This window comes from Prenolepis imparis, unplaced genomic scaffold (assembly GCF_030444845.1).
Source record: "Prenolepis imparis isolate NDT839.2.m4 unplaced genomic scaffold, iyPreImpa1.0 SCAF_5, whole genome shotgun sequence".
NCBI lineage: Eukaryota > Metazoa > Arthropoda > Insecta > Hymenoptera > Formicidae > Prenolepis > Prenolepis imparis.
The window spans coordinates 17,649,974-17,669,118 of record NW_028141163.1 but is presented as its reverse complement, the minus strand read 5'-3'; the positions used below and the strand labels follow the sequence as shown (position 1 = coordinate 17,669,118).

Below are 19,145 nucleotides of genomic sequence, written 5' to 3'. Positions count from 1 at the left end.
TTCATAAAGATGCACGCAAAAACGGGCGCGTCAAATTACAACGATAACTATAATAGCGTCTCGTACACCAAGATAACTAGTATCAAGCTTGATTCGTATAATTTCGCCATTAAACCGTAAAAATTTCAGGATTATACTTTTTGTTCTCATATATATTTTACATACGATGATCCTACAACAGAGCGGAAACCTTAAGAAATAATATCGAATGACGTTTTCTTAATATTAAATTTATTAATTTATTAATTTATTAATTTATTGCTTCATAAAGGTATAAAAAAAATGTTACAGGTTTTTTATAACTGAAATTGAAAATTTATTAATTAATTAAATGTATTTAATTAAAAAGAAATTATTTTTTATTACTATATTTATTTCTAAATAATCGTATATTTAAGAGTGACAAAATAAAGAATCTGGATTCATAACATTTGAGAAATTTAATTGAAAGCATACTAAAAAGACTTCAAAAAGTTATTGAGGCTAAAGAAAATCATATTAATTATTAATTAAAATAATATATTATTTCTTTAAATTAAAATATATTATAATTAAAATCATTATAATTATAATAAAATATAAATATATAATATTATAAATATTATAATTAAATTAAAATATATTATCTTAACTTGCCTTTTTATTTTGTCACTTTTAAATATACGATTGTTTAAAAATAAATATAATATTAAATAAAAAAATGATTCCCTTTTAATTAAAAACACTTAATTGAACAACTTTCAATTATAAAAAACATATTTTTTTTACCCTTATGAAGCAAACCAGTCTTATATAGATGAGATGGCTGTTTATTTTTGCCGGTCACTGTATACTTTAGATATAAGCACTTTACAAATACTCTACTTGAATATGAGATATACCGGGTGTCCCATTTTAAAGGACCCACTCAAATATCTCAGAAACACTGTGTTAAATCAAAAAATGTTTCCTACAAAAGTTGTAGGGTTTCGAGGGGGACATAACATAGTAATATTCATATGACCTTGGGCGGCGTCTCCAAGGTCAAGTGAAGGTGAGAATAAATTTTTTCAATGGAAACCCATATTTTTTATTATAACATCTTTTTCTACTAATTAATTTGAACAACTTTTATCTGAAGCATTTTTTTATTTTTTTCAAAATTCACCTTCTCACCTTCAAATTCTCACCTTCACTTGACCTTGGAGATGCCGCCCAAGGTCAAATGAATATTACTATGTTATGTCCTTCTCGAAACCCTACAACTTTTGTAGGAAACATTTTTCGATTTAACGCAGTGTTTCTGACAATGAGATATTTGAGTGGGTCCTTTAAAATGGGACACCTGGTATACGAAGAACCTTGTACAAAATTCAAACTTTTAAAATAATAATTTTGAACGCGTAAATTTTATTTTTTATTTTATATAACGTCGAATAAATAGCGCATGCCCTCCACCAAGATATGGCTTCAGATTTCGCGAGATTCGTAAGGGCTAATAATGAAAAATAAAAAGAAAATTCCGCTGAAACTCACCCCACGTAGTAAAGAGGTGAATGTACTGCGCTATCGATACAGACTACCCGCGCAAAAAGAGATTCCGGCTTGGCCGTTGCCATTAGCCGCATATGGATATCGGGGAACCAAAGCACGACTTGCCATATTGAAGCAGCGCGTGAGTGCACGCTCGGGCATGTGCGTATGCATAAATACGCGCATAAGCGGAGAGCGCACGAGACAGAGAACGACGCTCATCAGACTTTTTACGAGCGATTCTCCCCCTATTTATAGCCGAGAATATTCGGCAAGAAAAATACGTTGATTCCTTATGTCATTCGTCATTTGTGCGTGGAGTTTCCTCGATATAAAGATAAAGGTTTACGTATTGTGAAAATAAAATACGAAATATCTAACTCCGTTGTATATCTACATATTTGACTAAATAAAGCATTATAAAAAAAATTAACGACTACTTTATTTCACACATTTCGCTGAGATGATAAGCGACAAGGAGATAGCTTGATCGTAAATTATATTAAAAGACCTTAACAACTGATATAATTCAATTCGTTCTCGTAATGCGTTCCCGAATTAGACGAAAGAGATATCTCTCTTTTTGCTTTAGATAAAGTAGGGCAAAGATTACGACAGTTCTAGACCTTCACCATGCTTCTCTCTCGGCATACAAAGTTTTTGGAGAAAGCGGAAGATAGTTCCATGAATAAATATTTGTTTTACTCTTAGCGATTGATAAAAGTAATTCATCTTTCGAATCTATCATTGAATTAGAAACAGAGTTTTCCTCTCAAACAATATGAATTATCGCAATCCTAATCATAAAATTAGTTTTCCAAATTTTTCAATACATTTGCATCAATCGGTCATGTTTAAAGAAAGATGAAACAGTGATCCGTTTATTTATACACAGTGCATTGATCTCACGCGTTTGTTCTGTGCGCACATTTTTCGTAACAGTTAATAGTTATAAAGGGTTCATTGTTAATGACTAGCCAGTGCAGAATGTTACAATATGCTTCATGGCAAGAGTTTATCGCAAAGCTGCAACGTTAAGATTTATCATCTTTCGTCATATGAAATATTTAAAAATTTCTTTTTAATTAAAATTTGAACTCTTGCACAAACAGCATAAATAAAATTTTATAATCCATAGAGGCGCGCTATTTAAGTTTAACTTTTAATTAATTCAATAGCATCAATATGATGATTTCTGCGAGAGAGAGAAAAAGAAAAAGCCCAAAATAATTTATATTTATTAAAAAATTTTGTTATTAAAAATATTTTAATATAAATGTAATTTTTTTCAATTATTTAATTATTTTTTAAATTATTTTGTATAAATATATTTCAAGAGTAATCCTAATCTCAGGATTAAAATGTAAAGCTTTGCAAAGTCTATTTTAGAAGATATTTTTAAGGCATTTATTTGTCTGACTCACAACATTTCTATTAGCTCATTTTTCAGGCCAAGTAAACATTTGTTCAGCTTGTTAAAGTCAATGTCAGAGTATCGGGATATCAGAAAGATTCTGCGAATGAATTTCTCCGGAATATATATATCTTAAGATCTTTCAGGACCCTTAAAACGCAAAAAATATTTATCCAACAAGCATTTGGCAGATATAAATATCTTCAATAAAAGATTAAAGAGATTCTCTAAACGAGGAAGTGAAAACAAGCCTCATTTCGAGAACAAAAGTCCATGACTTTTCGTGACGTGAAGATGCGCATTAGTTTTTGCCGTCATTAATCCCGAAAATATCACGGCGACGCGACGGTTTCTTTCTTCCGCGGTCAGAGATTATAGATATATAGTTTCCTCATATGGCGGACGAAAAAACGCGGCAAATAAGTTCCTCCTCGAGGTATTCGACGAAAGAAGAAATATGACGTCAATATAGATTTATAAATAAAAAGATTAATAAGTAAAAAATAAAAAAATACAATAGAAAGATTCGTAGATCTCCAAGTTAGCAAATAAATAAGAGAAAATACTAGAAAAATATTATATATATATATATAAAGGAAGTATTTTAATAATTTATACATATATATATTAATTAATAATTTATAATATAATTATTAATTATTAATTAATATATATATGTATAAATTATTAAAATATATATATATATATATGTATTATATATAAATTATATTATAAATTATAATTATAAATTATTAATTAATATATATATGCATAAATTATTAAAATACCTCCTTTATATGAGATTTGATAAAATACAGAATTTGCTGTAATATTATTATGTGGTATTATTTCGCCTAAATGGTTTTGCATGAATAGGAGATTTCTCAAAAGCAGGAATTTCCTGCCAATCAAGGCAAAATCCTCTTTCACGTTTCGTCTCTCAAATCAGCATATAACGTGGTATACAGCGCCTCGAAAAGACTACGAGGCTTTGATTTACTCTCTCGTCCCTCATTCAAGACGACGTTACGGCAGCGCGTTTTCTCCTTAAATGGGCGCCCAACGTCTGAGCGACATTAAAGTTCTCGGTCAAAGCCAAAGTCATGGCGAGGGGGTCCCCATCCTTGACGTTTTCCAAGGAGATGCAGCATCGTGAGAAAGATCAGGGGAAAAAGGAGGTTCGAAATATACGCGATCCAGACTTTCTATCGCATCCTATACTCTCGCTTTGTAGATCATTGAAATAATGAGAATAAAATCAACGATGCACGTAATGCGATCATGTTGGGCGTTGAATAACCGAACAGATACGATCTCAGATGGATTCAATTAGAAAGGACAAGCATACGACACAGCATGCTCACAAAGTCTTACTTATCGTCGAAGGTCGTCGTATTACATCGCGTTCGCGCAGAACTACATATATGCAATCACTAACTATAAACATGTTCTATAAAATTAATGTTCAATATCGCAACAAAAAAAAAAATTCATGGTTTAAATGAATATTCAATACTAAATTTCGTGAAATTTCACGAAATTTAGTATTACATATGGATTATAATATTAATTGGAATATTATTCACATTATATAATGTGCAATCCGATCTTTGAACTTGTTTGTTACGTATCGATTGTACTGCGAATGCAAAACTGTTAATGTTATGAGAGAGTTCTCGATGCAAATATATCCAAAATTTAATATGGAAGAAAGAGATGAGAGCTTTTGTAATATTAATTTCAAACACGGCTTAACATATATAGCTGATAATTGAGATGGATAATGTACTTATATAAATTATGATAGTCGAATGTAAAATATTTATTTCTAATATGAGAATGCTAAGATCGATCGATATGTTCATTTTATAATATAAAATTCTCCATTCTCGATAATTCAAGTGTGATATTATCGGTTTAATTCTTATGTTACATTCTTGTTATATGTAATAACTGTCTGAATAACCCTATTATTAAGGCTCCTGGGTGCTCACCGCGGCCATGTTGGATTGTGACGTCAGAGGCGAGAAAATACACGCTGAAAATTCTTGCGTGCCATTTTTAAATAAAAAGATATTTCGATGAAACAACACTACAAATCTCTTTGGCACACTTATAAAATTGTCCGAAAACTATGCTTTTCCCTCGACAGTTAATAAACAACCGTAAAATGAGTGTAACATCGGATTTTGTCATGTGGAATGACTGCGCATGCGCAAAGACCAGACGGCTTGGACTTCATATTACGGTCATTTTACAGTTGTTGATTGATTTTAAGGGGAAAAAGATTGTGCCAAAGAATTTTGTAGTATTGTTTTATTGAAATATCTTTTTATTTAAAAATGGCACGCAAGAATTTTTAGCATGTGCTTTCTCGCCTCTGACGTCACGATTCCGACATGGTCGGCGAGGAGCCCCGGGAGCCTTAAGCATAATGTATATGAGAGCATGCACGTGCATAATTTGTGCAGAAGAAAATTTCCATTTCATATCATAAACTGTTTAAATATTGCACATTATTTCGATATATAGGGATAAAAAAAAGAACGTGCAACTCTAAATGCGCGAATCATTTTGCATTTATTGCATTTTTGCATCGCGGCGAACGCTACGAGCGTGAAACTCCCACGGAATTCAACATGCTTCAAAATTGCATTGCGGTGCATTCCACGTTTCGTCCGATATTTTCCTGTCGATCGAAGGCCGTCGAAGCGATGCACACGCATCGGTGCAGCGGTTTCTCTCGCGCGTTTCCCGCGAAACAATGAGCGCGGAGGGGAACGTTGTTTCGCAATAAAAAGAACCTAGTTACCGTTATACTTGTTAGAATTCCTACCTTTAACACGACGTAACTTCGCAAGCGTCGTAATATTACTGCTACATCCGCGTCACATCCGTAATGGGATATACGCAATGCGTGTGTCTGATGCGAATGAAAATTGCGAGAACGAGATTGCAAGGACTGAGGAGAAGAAGGACATGGTTCTCCGTAATGTCGTAACGTATAACAGTAAAAAATGTTATTTTACCGATTCAATCGATTCCGATGTGGAAATAGTCGTTTCATTCCGACAGCAAGAAATGCGATTGTGGCGAATCATCGCGACCAGGAGAATGTCCATATCGACAAATTTAATTCTCGATAAATTTAATTTTACGTTTTATGAAACAATTTTTATACGTTACATATACAACTGTTACGATGTAATCGGTTTTTTTTTTCTTCTCAACGTGTAATGAAAATCTCACGAGGAATTTTGGTAATGTCGATTGTTCGATCGTTGCGTATAAAATATCGAATTCTGAACGATAAAAGAACTTATAAATATTAGAAGTTTAAAAAATTAATACGATTTAATATACTGACAATAGAGAAACTCTTTCGTAAGAAAACGCAATACGCTACGTGACGCTGTTTGAATTAAGAAAAAGAGAAAAATCGAGAATGTTGACAAGTAAAGAGAGATTGTGGGTCAGCAACTCACCGCTACGTTCCACTTTCTCCTTTCTTCGGTTTTCGTAGACCGAAAAAGGTCCATGACCGCATAACTGGTTTTAGTCGCCATTATTATCTCAATGAAAATTGTAAATGCTTCCGTTTTGATACCAAGTAATTATACAAAATTATTCCGAATGTAAAATCATATCGAATATAAACTGAGAGACGATAATTTTTCTCTAGTTAAGGATATAAATATATCGACTTTCTCGTACTGAAATTAATTATTCGAGGGGTGTCTCACTGTCGCAATACATATGTACATTTTTTCTGGAATTACGCATTGATTTTACGAGCATAAAACAATAATAACCCAGACAAGATTAAAACGTCTTAAAAAATAAAACTGATGTTATGACGTTTTTTTAAATATATATTTTACTAAATATTATAATTTATTGTTAGCGGTATCTAATGTAGCGGGATGTCCAGGAAATCATCTTATATGTATTCTGTTATTATTATCGTGTCGGGTCGTTGTCGTGTTTTCGTATATACTTGTATCTGTCCGTTGCTTCGATATTTTATCCTGTATTTCTGACGAAACGTGCCCTGCCGTGATTGGCGTCATTTAAAAGAATAAGCGTTTGAACTGTTTGTATATAAACGGCGACCGCTCGGCCATACGCGTCTCTCTGAGAATTTATAAGAGTAAAGTAATAAAGTGTTTATATACGATTCTGAATTATAACGAGTTGAAGAATATTTAATATATATATATATCTCCTATCGACATCCTAAAACCGCTAACATTATGAAATCTTTAATATTTGATATTTAATTTGTTCAGATCTAATCTAATTTTATTTGTATTTTGTGTGTGTTTAAGTTTATATAAAAGAAATTTTTATTAGTTGATTTTAAAAATTTCTGAATTTTTTAATCACAAAGTTTAAAACAAGACTTTTTTTAAAACTTATAATTGGAAACACGTAACTTTCTGTTATATCTTTATTATAATATATTTCAACTTAGGTGTTCCAAATATTTGCAACATTAATTTTAAAAAAATATTCATTAAAAATTTTTTACATAATATATTGATACTATATGATTTATAATAATATCATAAATTTATTTTTCTTCACATTTCTTTTTATAATCATTCTAATTACATTTTTCTTACTAAATTAAACAGTAAAATACAATATTTAAATATTGTATTTTATTTAAAAACAAAAACATTACACGCATTCCGTCGCATTACTTAGAATTCTCGGTAATTCGCAATACACATGTACAAATTTTTGATGAGTGAGACACCCCACGATTTTATTCTAAAGATTTTGAATTCTCATAAATTTTTATTTAGAAAGTACTTTAAAAATATATCTTCGTTTTTTTTTAATGCAAAAGTACACGTGTGTGACGTGACGCGAGTGACAATATAATCTTCGGCCTGCAGCTACGCGGTCGGCCGTGTCAATTTGTAAGAACAAATGGTTAAACGCGAACAGCGATAGGAAAAAACATGCCGGTGAAATCCGTGTAATCGATTCTTTATGCAAATGAGAGCCGCTGCGCGCCATTACACGCGGAGAAGCCGGACTCACACGGATGTACGCACTAATCGATTCTAGCGATCGGAACGAGCCGGGAGAAGCGGAGCTTTGCGAGGGATTACTACGATTATCCGAATAATTACCTCCGGAGTTTCGGGGACGGGCCGGCAAATAAAGCCGGCCTCGATCGTCGATGAATTCGTATTCCATCTGTGCATTCAGTTACGCCAGCTGACATTGCTGCGTATAATCGACATCGCGTTCCCTTCTCTCGCACAAGTCGAAAGCTCTTACATGAATAATCGGTACAACTATAAATTCAGCGGAACAATAAAAGGCGCGATTTCAAGTTATTGCAAAAAAAAAAAAAATAAATATTGCTTTTTATACTCGTCTTCAATTTCGCGGGATTATTGCAAATCATTACTCTCTTCGTTATTATACAGGGTGTTTCTTAAACATATGTCAAAAATTTAAGGGATGATTTCTTGGGTCATTTTATGAATAAATTTATATCTTTGATGATTTTTTGAAAATTGTTTTGTTTTGAAGATACAAGGCGATAAAAATTTATAAGAAAACAATTAATATCTGTAAAAGTTATTAATGTAGTGTTCAAAAAACTTCTTTATTGTCGTTATCAGTGATACCAGAAAATATTGTATATTAATAAAAATAAAAATATATTAAAAATATTGTATTTCTTGTAAATTTTTATCGCCCTGTATCTTCGAAACAAAGCGATTTTCGAAAAATTATCAGAGGTATAAATTTTCATAAAATGACCTCAGGAATCATCTCTTGTATTTTTGACATATGTTTAAGAAACACCCTGTATATATGTCTCTCGTCTCCATCGCGAAGATCCGGTTAGTATTTTTAATCTCGTTTAATTCAAGTCGCGTCGCTACCGATTTATACCAGTGAACTTTAATAAAAGAAACAAATTAACCGATCGCTACGATCCGATAAACAATGAACTCGTTCGTTTTTTTTCCGTTTACGCAGCTATTAAATATAGTTTATTGTGAGGAATTCCAACAATGTTCCGCCCGCTCACGTTATCTTCTGAAAGATCGCGAATTGTTTTGTGGCAACCGGATGGAATTGAAATGCGGTGTGTAATGAAATTGAAATGAAAACAGAATTCAATTTAGTAATTTAGTAATTCCGATGAGTTCAGCAGCGCAATTTAGTAATTCTGATGAGATCAGATTTTTATATTAAAGACACTTTTTTGTGTCTGTACATGTACGTGGAAATTACTTATGATCGATTTATTTATAACAACGCGAGACACTTTTAAAAGTGCGATGAATAGCATAAAGTATATTTGAAAAATATCAAAGCAAAGCTCAAAGCACATTTTCTCGCAAACCGGATTAGAAACTTTAAGACTCCTGAATCCTCGCCGCGGCCATGTTGGATTGTGACGTCAGAGGCGAGAAAATGCACGCTGAAAATTCTTGCGTGCCATTTTTAAATAAAAAGATATTTCGATGAAACAACACTACAAATCTCTTTGCCACACTTATAAAATTATCCGAAAACTATGCTTTTCCCTTGACAGTTAATAAACAACCGTAAAATGAGTGTAACATCGGATTTTGTCATGTGGAATGACTGCGCATGCGCAAAGACGGCTTGGACTTCATATTACGGTCATTTTACAGTTGTTGATTGATTATAAAGGGAAAAAGATAGTTTTCGGACAATTTTACAAGTGTGCCAAAGAATTTTGTAGTATTGTTTTATTGAAATATCTTTTTATTTAAAAATGGCACGCAAGAATTTTTAGCATGTGCTTTCTCGCCTCTTACGTCACGATTCCGACATGGTCGGCGAGGAGCCCCGGGAGCCTTAAATTAGTTTTGCATAGATTTTATTCGGAAATAACGCACAGAAAGCCACGGAATATAAGATTACACGATAAATGCATTGAATATCGAGGAAAAAGGGGTGTGCAAAAATTTATTTCGCACTTAATTTCGCATGTTTTCGATACTCGTGCGGTATCAAAGAAAGAAAATACGGTAATTATATCGCTTTTAGCGATTTTGAAAGAGAGAAGCAGTGATGAAAAAATTAACAAGACAGTAATAAAGACTCACCGAGCGCCTTGCAGCTTACACCGTGAAGGGAATCCCCGGCAAGCTGAATGATGGCCATGAGAATATCGCCCATCATCAGGCAGGCGACATGATGAGTCTGGCAACGCCAGTGCAAGACGTGGTGAGAGGCGGGTAACAGCCAACCGGCCGCCAGGGTGGCGGCCAGGAAGACGGCGCTAATGATAAAGCCCACGGGATATAGGGTGAACCTGATGTCCGTCGTATGAATTGCAGGTCTGAAAAATTCAAGGATACTACCTTTTAGGCATATCTTATGGGTCTGATACCAGTTCTTATCTAAGTCTATTCGATATTCTATGCAAAAACAAAATAATTTAAGGATCTATGGGAGATACAATCGGAGACAAAAGTACCAACGCTATTTATCTTATAGAATCGCTATAGTTTAATTTCCTAACTTTACAGGGTGTCTACTCAAATTTTGTAAAAATTTCCCTGAGAATTCCCTGATCTTCCAGAAATTTTCGTTTAAAATTCCAGGTAAAATAAGAAAATTTGTAGATGCAGCTTTTTAAAATAAGTTTCTTTGCTGTATGCGCTTTCTTTAATATTTTCTATTCATACGATTCCAAAGTTATCAAGAGTGCAGTTTTTCTAGCATTTAATATTGATTTATTAATTAATTAATTTGGACATAAATTAATATAAATTAATTTGGACAACAAGTACGATATATTACTATATCTATACTATATCTAAACACTAAAAATATAAGCAAAAATATAAGATAAATATATAAAACAAAAAATAATTTATAGTATAAATGTTTTAAGCGGTTTTAAGGAATACTAATTTATTTAAATAAATTATTTATTAAATAAATTAGGGGTAATAATTTATTTAAATATTATCTATTTAAAAGAATTGAACAATTTTCTATGAAACTTACATGGGATCTTGATATATTGAAAAATAGATCTTCAATTTAAAAAATCACATTTTAAAAAAACTTAAATATTGCAAAGATATGTTAGATATATGTTTCTTAAGTGCTAAAATAAGAATAAAATGATCAAAAGAGGATTTTTTTAAAATTCCCTGAATCCCAATTAAATTCCATGAGATTTTCCTGATTTTTCAAGGTAAAACAAAATTCCCTGAGAATACCAGGTTTTAAAGATTTTTCTCGGGTACACCCTGAAATTTCAGCTGTCTTCAGCGTTGACACAACCGAATGCTCAGTAAATCGGAGAAAAAGCCAGAGTTTCAACAAATTATTATTTTTTTCTAAACAATTTAATGTAATTTTGCAACATTGTTCCTTAAAGTTCCAATTATACATGTAAAAAATTTGAAATACATGGTACCATTTTTTCGATATTTTTAACATAATATAATCGATCATAGTAACGAATTTTTATAAGATTATATGTATAAAACTAACGCGGAAATTTAAATTGCAACAATTTTTAAATGAGTTAGTGAATTAAATCCAAATTTTAACAAGTAGCTTTAGTATCAAAGTGGAAACGACCTACATAATTTTTATGAATTTTGTACCATTTTTAGATACCTCCCACACATCCTTAAAATCCTAACAAAGGCATTTTAATCATAATCTCCAAACGTTCTTAAAAACATTTTTCAAATTTTCAAAAATTATGTAAAAGACATTCCAATCTTCATTTAATCGTTATTTACATATTTTTAAAAAAATTTGTCAAATATATTTTATATTATTATGACATTATACACACATTATGTAATCGATAAGAAATATGATTTTCTCGTGATAATGTGTATAATCCTTCTTATTTAAATTAAATTTTAGATATTTATTCGCAAAGCCCAGGTAATATGATATTATTTTATCCTAGCATTGCATATACGTTACGCATATGGATTAATATACGTATTAAATAACGGAAAATCATTTAATTAGAATCACTATGGTATTATGCTTTATTATGTGTTCACGTATTAATGGAAAGCCCAAATGAACACAATTCAGATTTACGTAACCATTAGCGACAATCTCCAAACCCAAATAACATGTAATTTATTAATAAATCTCGCGATAATAATAATAATAATACGTAAAAGTAACTTATTGTTGCATAAACGTAGATATTTCCGCGCGAAAATATTTTTCTCGTGTGATCTATACTTTTCTAGTTTATAATGGCAAGTAATTTTTTTTCTTAAGGCTCCTGGCTCCTTGCCGACCATGTCGAAATCGTGACGTCAGAGGCGAGAAAACACACGCTAAAATTTCTTAGATGCCATTTCGAAATAAAAAAATATTTCGATGAAACAGCACTTCAGATGGCTTTAGCACACTCTTAAAAAACCACGAAAACTATCCTTTCCCCTTTATAATCAATCAACAGCTGTAAAATGTAATATTATGAAGCCCAGTCCGTCTGGTCTTTGCACATGCGCAGTCATTCCGCATGTCAAAGTCTGATATCTCGATCATTTTACAGATGTTGATTGATTATAAAGGGAAAAGGATAGTTTTCGGGGTTTTTTAAGTGTGCTAAAGCCATCTGTGAAGTGCTGTTTAATCGAAATATCTTTTCATTAAAAAATGGCATCTAAGAATTTTCAGCGTGTGCTTTCTCGCCTCTGACGTCACAATCCAATATGGCCGCGGTGAACACCCAGGAGCCTTAATACGTACAGCGGCGCACGTGGAAAAATGAAGGTTATCATACATTTAAAACTCGGCATACTGTGTCGATATTTTCCGCTATTCGCAGGCAAAAAGCCACGGAAGAAAAAGACAAATTATGGCGCTATTAGTTATTTCTCGCGCTGGGCGGATTAATTAAATTCGGGCAGTTTTATCGGCGTCACATCGGCAATTGTCCGATTGGCTCACTGCCAAACGGTGGGCAGCGAGCCAGATATTCGATCGTTCCTATATAATGGAAATAATAGCGCGTTATCGATGATCGTTACGTCCGTTTTTAATTAAGATTCCTGAAAGATTCAGGTAAAACAATTTTTCATCGCGACTAACGATCTCTCGATATAATTGCATTTAGGTCGGGCAAATTTCCGTTTTCGAAATCATTTGTGGTGGTTTCGATTCGCATTAATAATACGGTGCATTGTGTTAGTATATCGAGTGAAAAAATATCGCGAAAAAAGTATCTCATAAACTTTATTCAGTTGTGTTTATACACAGTTTACATATATATGTTTGATTAATTTTACTATGCAGTTTAGTAAAATTAATCAAACATGTTTTATATTTTATTGTAATAGATATTATTATTTTTATTGTAATAAATATTAATCAGAGAAATTTCCATAAAATTCTTTCCATATTGTCCCACGATTACCATGATTTTCAGGGTAAATTCTAAGAGAAAATTCTTTCTGTGTAGAAATTTTCGTAGAAAAAAGATCATGTATTGCAAAAATAACGTTCTTTTACAAGAAACTATAGAAAAATGTGTATTATTTGTGATTTATCGCAAAATCTGTTCATTCGCGTTCCACATGCAAATGACACGAGCTTTTTATCGTACATCGTTAAAGATTGATTGAATTCGATTTTAAGAAAAAGTCGCGATAACTCACTACTTCTACACACGCGAATGCAAAAACCGATAGCATCCGGTCGTATTTTGTTCCATTGATTGGCGTTCGTTGGAGTTGTTGGTTGGCGAGTAAATTTTTCACGCGGGAACGGAATGTCAACGATCGGCCAGCCCGTATTTGTGTCTGTACAAACGCAAATATGTAGAATGCGAACAAAATACAGGCGTACGTATACGCAACAAAATTGGTTCTGTACAGACGCGTTAATCGCATTTCCAATGTTACTTTGTACATACACCTACCGGCGATTAAACTTTTGCAAACTGCCATATATTCTCCCGGCAATTTCGCAAACGTCGCGTCGACGCGTGTCCGACTTCGAATCCGGGAAATAAACACGGGAGAGCGTTCGTTTGGATTTTACGGTAATGATACGTTCTGTCTAGAAATTAACTCTATATTATATAGATATATATAGATATACATTTATTATATACATAATATCACATGACGCTGTCGAGTATGTAGAGTAAATGCAAACTCTCTGATCTTTTACTATCAGCGATGCACGTCAATCTGTCACGGTTCGCCCTTAATCTTAGTGAAATGTCTCAGCAAATGAGATCTTCTAATCCCATCTTATGTCACACGTCATGCAGATACCGTAAACGTTTAAACTTGACATGAATAATGTCACGCAATATGGAATATTGCTAATTTTTTATAAATATGTATAATTTTTCTCTTTTTTAGAATAATTTTAGATGGCATCTTAAAGGTTCTATCAAAAAATGTTGACTCAAATTGATTAATTAAAATAAAAAAATACTAACTTTTTAACATAATGAAAATGTAAAAATATTAATATCTTTTAGCATATCTTTTCGAATCACTATTTATCCCTTTTTCACTATTAAGACTCCTGGCCCTTCTCGCCGACCATGTCGAAATCGTGACGTCAGAGGCGAGAAAGCACATGCTAAAAATTCTTGCGTGCCATTTTTAAATAAAAAGATATTTCAATAAAACAATACTACAAAATTCTTTGGCACACTTGTAAAATTGTCCGAAAACTATCTTTTTCCCTTTATAATCAATCAACAACTGTAAAATGACCGTAATATGAAGTCCAAGCCGTCTGGTCTTTGCGCATGCGCAGTCATTCCACATGACAAAATCCGATATTACACTCATTTTACGGTTGTTTATTAACCGTCAAGGGAAAAGCATAGTTTTCGGACAATTTTATAAGTGTGCCAACAAGATTTGTAGTGTTGTTTCATCGAAATATCTTTTTATTTAAAAATGGCACGCAAGAATTTTCAGCATGCATTTTCTCGCCTCTGACGTCACAATTCAACATGGCCGCGGCAAGGATCCAGGAGCCTTAACTCTTTTTTTTTTTTTCAAAATTCAGAGAGGAAATCTCCTCCGATTATATCGAAATTCTAAAAGCAGAATGTGTTAGCTTTATACAAGTATGACAAGGCCATTTTCCTTACATAACATCATCCGGGCAGAAGCATTTTCATCGCTCATCGTTCTGATGCGCGGAAACGCGGTATCGAGTTGTGAGAACGTTTTAATGGAATCTTGGATGACGTGAGATCGGGCACACGTGACCTAGAAATACTTCGAAAGAACTAAGAGGAGAAGTGAAAGTGTGCGAGGAACCGAACTTTTTCTCGACATATCGTCGAGAGTGACGTAGAAACGGCCCCGTTTTATCCCTAACGCAATCATCTATCGTCAAACGTGCAATTAAGTCGTGCGATAAATTCAGATCGGTGGAGGCGATAGTTAACAGAACAAAAAATCGAATCGTGCTCGGAGCTTAAAGCGGATCGGATGACTTGACCACCGGAATCGATCTCTCCATTCGACTTTATTCTTCTTATTAGATGAGATGAATGAACGATGCTCGAGCAAACAAGAGTAACAGAAGACTGACTTTGCATAATTGAAGGATCGATTATCGATTTTCTGAGATTTGCGCTTGATATCGAGTTATCAATTAGAATAGCACGCTTTTGGAATATATTAAATTTACAGCACACAACATGAAAAACAATATTAATAATTTAGGAACATGTTAAAAAAGAATTTTAATTATAGAAATTTTCTTGGCATACAAAATGCCTATTAAAAAACAAAAGAATATTATCTTTTATATTATTCGAGAGGTGTCTCACTCATTAAAAATTTATACATGTATTGCGAATTACCGAGAATTCTAAGTAATTCCATGTAATGCGCCATATAATTCTATAAGCAATGCGATGAAATGCGTGTAATTATGTTAATTCTTTTTTTTAAATAAAATACAATATTTAAATATTAGTACTGTTTAATTTAGTAAGAAAAATGTAATTAGAATGATTATAAAAAGAAATGTTAAGAAAAATAAATTTGAGATATTGTAAATCATATATCAATGTAATATGCAAAAAATTTAAAATTAATATTGTAAATATTTAGTTGGAACACCTAAATTAAAATATTATATTATAATAAAGATATAACAAAAAATTACGTGTTCTCAATTATAAGTTTAAAAAAATATTTTGTTTTAAATTTTGCGATTAAAAAATTCAGAAATTTTTAAAAATCATTTTTAATAAACATTTCTTTTTTATAAACTTGAACACGCAAAATACAAATAAAATTAGATTAGATCCGAACAAATTAAATATCAAATATTAATGATTTCATAAATTATAATATTTAATCAAATATATATTTAAAAAAACGTCATAACATCATTTTTACTTTTTAAGACGTTTTAATCTTGTCTGGGTTATTATTGTTTTATGCTTGTAAATCATTGCGAAGTAATGCGTAATTCCAGAAAAAATGTATTGCGACAGTGAGACACCCCTCGATATTATTACTACTCTTTTCTTCATTCAACCAATTATACACAAAATTATTACATATAAACAATATAAAATCAACATCATAATACAATGTGATAAAAAATAATAAAACTATTATTTAAAAAAAAAAATCTAACAAGCAAAAAATGAGCACGATAAGAATCTCTCAATTATTTGAAGATTTTACGCGTCTGTTTGAAAACTTTGACAAGTAAAAGTAAACTTACGCGCGTCGCGATACTATCTCAATAAGTGGAATATTTTTCGTTATCTTTATTTGTGTGGATCACGTTGCACGTCCGACGAAACAAAAGGCGCAGCAAGAACGAAAATATCGCAAAGATAATCTTAATCTTAATGTACCAACCTTTGTGGCGCATGTTCCGGACAGGCGAACACCTTGGCTATCTGGTTGAGTTCCTTGATTCTCTCGACACAAAACTGGCCGGTAGGTAGAGCGATGCCGTTTATCTCCAGGCCGCCATCGGGCTGCAACACGGCATCCTTCGTGTCCCCCAGGATCGTGAAATTGTCGGATTTCGGGCAGGTCGGGAATCCCGCCACGATCTCAACAACAGATGACGCGTTCGGCAAGAGAGGTGGTGCGTCTGCACTTTCTTTTAAATGAACACAAGTATTTCTGCAACACCAGGACATTCCCGTGCGTTATGAAGCTTGTTTGAAAAAATTAGAATTTAGAAATATATAATAGACAATAAAAAATAATTAATTTCTTTTTTGCTTTCTAAACAATACATATTGTTATATGTATAGATTTAAATGTATGATTCAATAATTTCAATCATTATTAAATAAAAATTATGATTAAAGATACTGTAGAAATGATTATTCCTTAGACTAAAAATTAAAAAATTGAAAAATAAAAATAAAAAAAATAAAATAAAAATAAAATAAAGTAAGAAAAGAAAATTAAAAAAAAATTTTTTACTTTAATATTATCAGTCGCACATTCTTAATATTTATAATTCGAGATATATCATTATATAAAAATTGTGTGATTTTTGAATGATTAATGTGTTATACATAATATATTATGGTTCACATATGTTACGTTAGAATTTATTAGAGAACTGGCTCGCGCGGACGTCAACATTCTCGAACGAAACCAGAAACTTGCATGTTTCATAAACATCAAGGTCACACTGCGTGCATTTCCCTCAAGAAAGGCATCCGATAAATAAACAAGTCACTACGAAACGATTAAGTCGAAAATTTATATAAACATTTTCTTAAAGAAACAAACTGTCAGTTAAAATCCTGTGTCCATTTACCTCATAATATTCGAAGAAAATAATTATTTTAGAGTACTAATCATTATTTTCAGCTACTAAAAATATATTACTTTCGATTATAAATAAGCACGATCGCGATACTATATATTTGTTCCAAGACTTGTTTGTGTTTAAAAAAAAAAAAAAAAAAACATCTCGCTAAGTTAATTTCGAAAGACCTTGGTGTAACCGAGCCTTGCGGGATTCGTGTCTCGCAGCAGCCTAACCTAACTTAACCGGTTCGTTTTGTTTGACATCGTATTAGAGTGTCAACAAAAGCGCGAAACTATGCGAGGCTCACCCGCGTTCGTGGAAAGTGGCGTTCTCGCCGCAGCATCGTCGTACTCGCGGCCTCATCGTCGCGGCTGCGTGATTCCCCGCCGATTTTCTCTGCACGCACACGAGCAACGCGTTCGAATCGGCGCAATAGTGGGTGACGGGAAAGTTGTCGCTGCTGGCGATCTCGAGCACGGCGTTCCCGCTGTCGAGCAGGATAAACGGGTTGGCCTTCCGGTAGGGCACGTGGATCAGCTCCGAACGATCGTCGCATTCCGGTCTTCGGCCGTCGAGGACGTGCCATTCGGGCAGCGCGTCGACGAAAGTCTGCCGCTTCGGCGAGTAAATCCACGGCTTCCACTGGCTCGACGTCGGCTCGCAACGCGGCAGTTTGTTGTCGTTCGAATCGCCGTCCGAGCGTCGCAGCTCCTCGCCGAATCGACAACACTTGAGAATCGTCACCTGCGACTTGGTCAGGTCGTTGGGCTCCGACACGACGATCGCCGCGATCGTCGCGAGGGACGCGACGCAACGAAAGAACGCTCTCATGATTTCGGGAATCCGCGATTTCACTCTCGTTCGTCGCACCTTTTTCGGAACGCACTTCACACCGGTCAGTCAGTCAGTCGGGCCACCTTAACCGTCAATAAAATTTCGAAGAATAAACTGCGAACACAATCTCGCGCTCGATACACGATGTACACATCTAATCGACCATCGTATTATCTCGCGACGCGAACTGAAGTGATCGAGGCAGTCGAAATTCGGAGAGAATTTAATCGTGTACAAAGAAAAGGATTGTGTCTGTACGGACGCTCGTCGAACATAACCTTCCCGTTTAGAGGCTCCGGCGTTACTGAGCGGCCGACCACGGACCACGCGGCACCGGCGGCGACAGCGTGACTCGGATGCGCGCGCAGCTACGATCCCCCCCACTCCTACGATGTTAAAACCACCACGCGCGCACTTGCTTCTTTATTCTGCGGCGAACTTCCGCGCAGCGTACTAGCGGGAGGGTGTATTTGCCACCACGTGCCTTCGCCCCACCGCGCACCGAAAATGAACGGTAACGTGCGTAATGTTATCCTGTTTATAACGATGAATTGTACTGTTGATTTATAATCAAATACTATGCGAATCGGAGGCTCGA

At 33.7% G+C, this 19,145-nt stretch overlaps 1 protein-coding gene across 1 annotated transcript in view; it reads right to left on the bottom strand.

Annotated features, from left to right (window-relative positions):
* Nucleotides 1–18,611, bottom strand: part of Mthl1 (adhesion G-protein coupled receptor methuselah-like 1) — a 166,604-nt gene extending 147,993 nt beyond the window's left edge. Inside the window, exons 1-3 of the mRNA XM_083038398.1 lie at nt 18,021–18,611; nt 16,795–17,067; nt 10,039–10,274 (exon numbers count right to left, since the gene is read on the bottom strand). Coding sequence (XP_082894524.1) covers nt 10,039–10,274; nt 16,795–17,067; nt 18,021–18,544 — 1,033 coding nt within the window. The 5' untranslated portion in view covers nt 18,545–18,611. The remainder of the gene's footprint in view (nt 1–10,038; nt 10,275–16,794; nt 17,068–18,020) is intronic.
* Between the last annotated feature and the right edge of the window lie 534 nt (nt 18,612–19,145).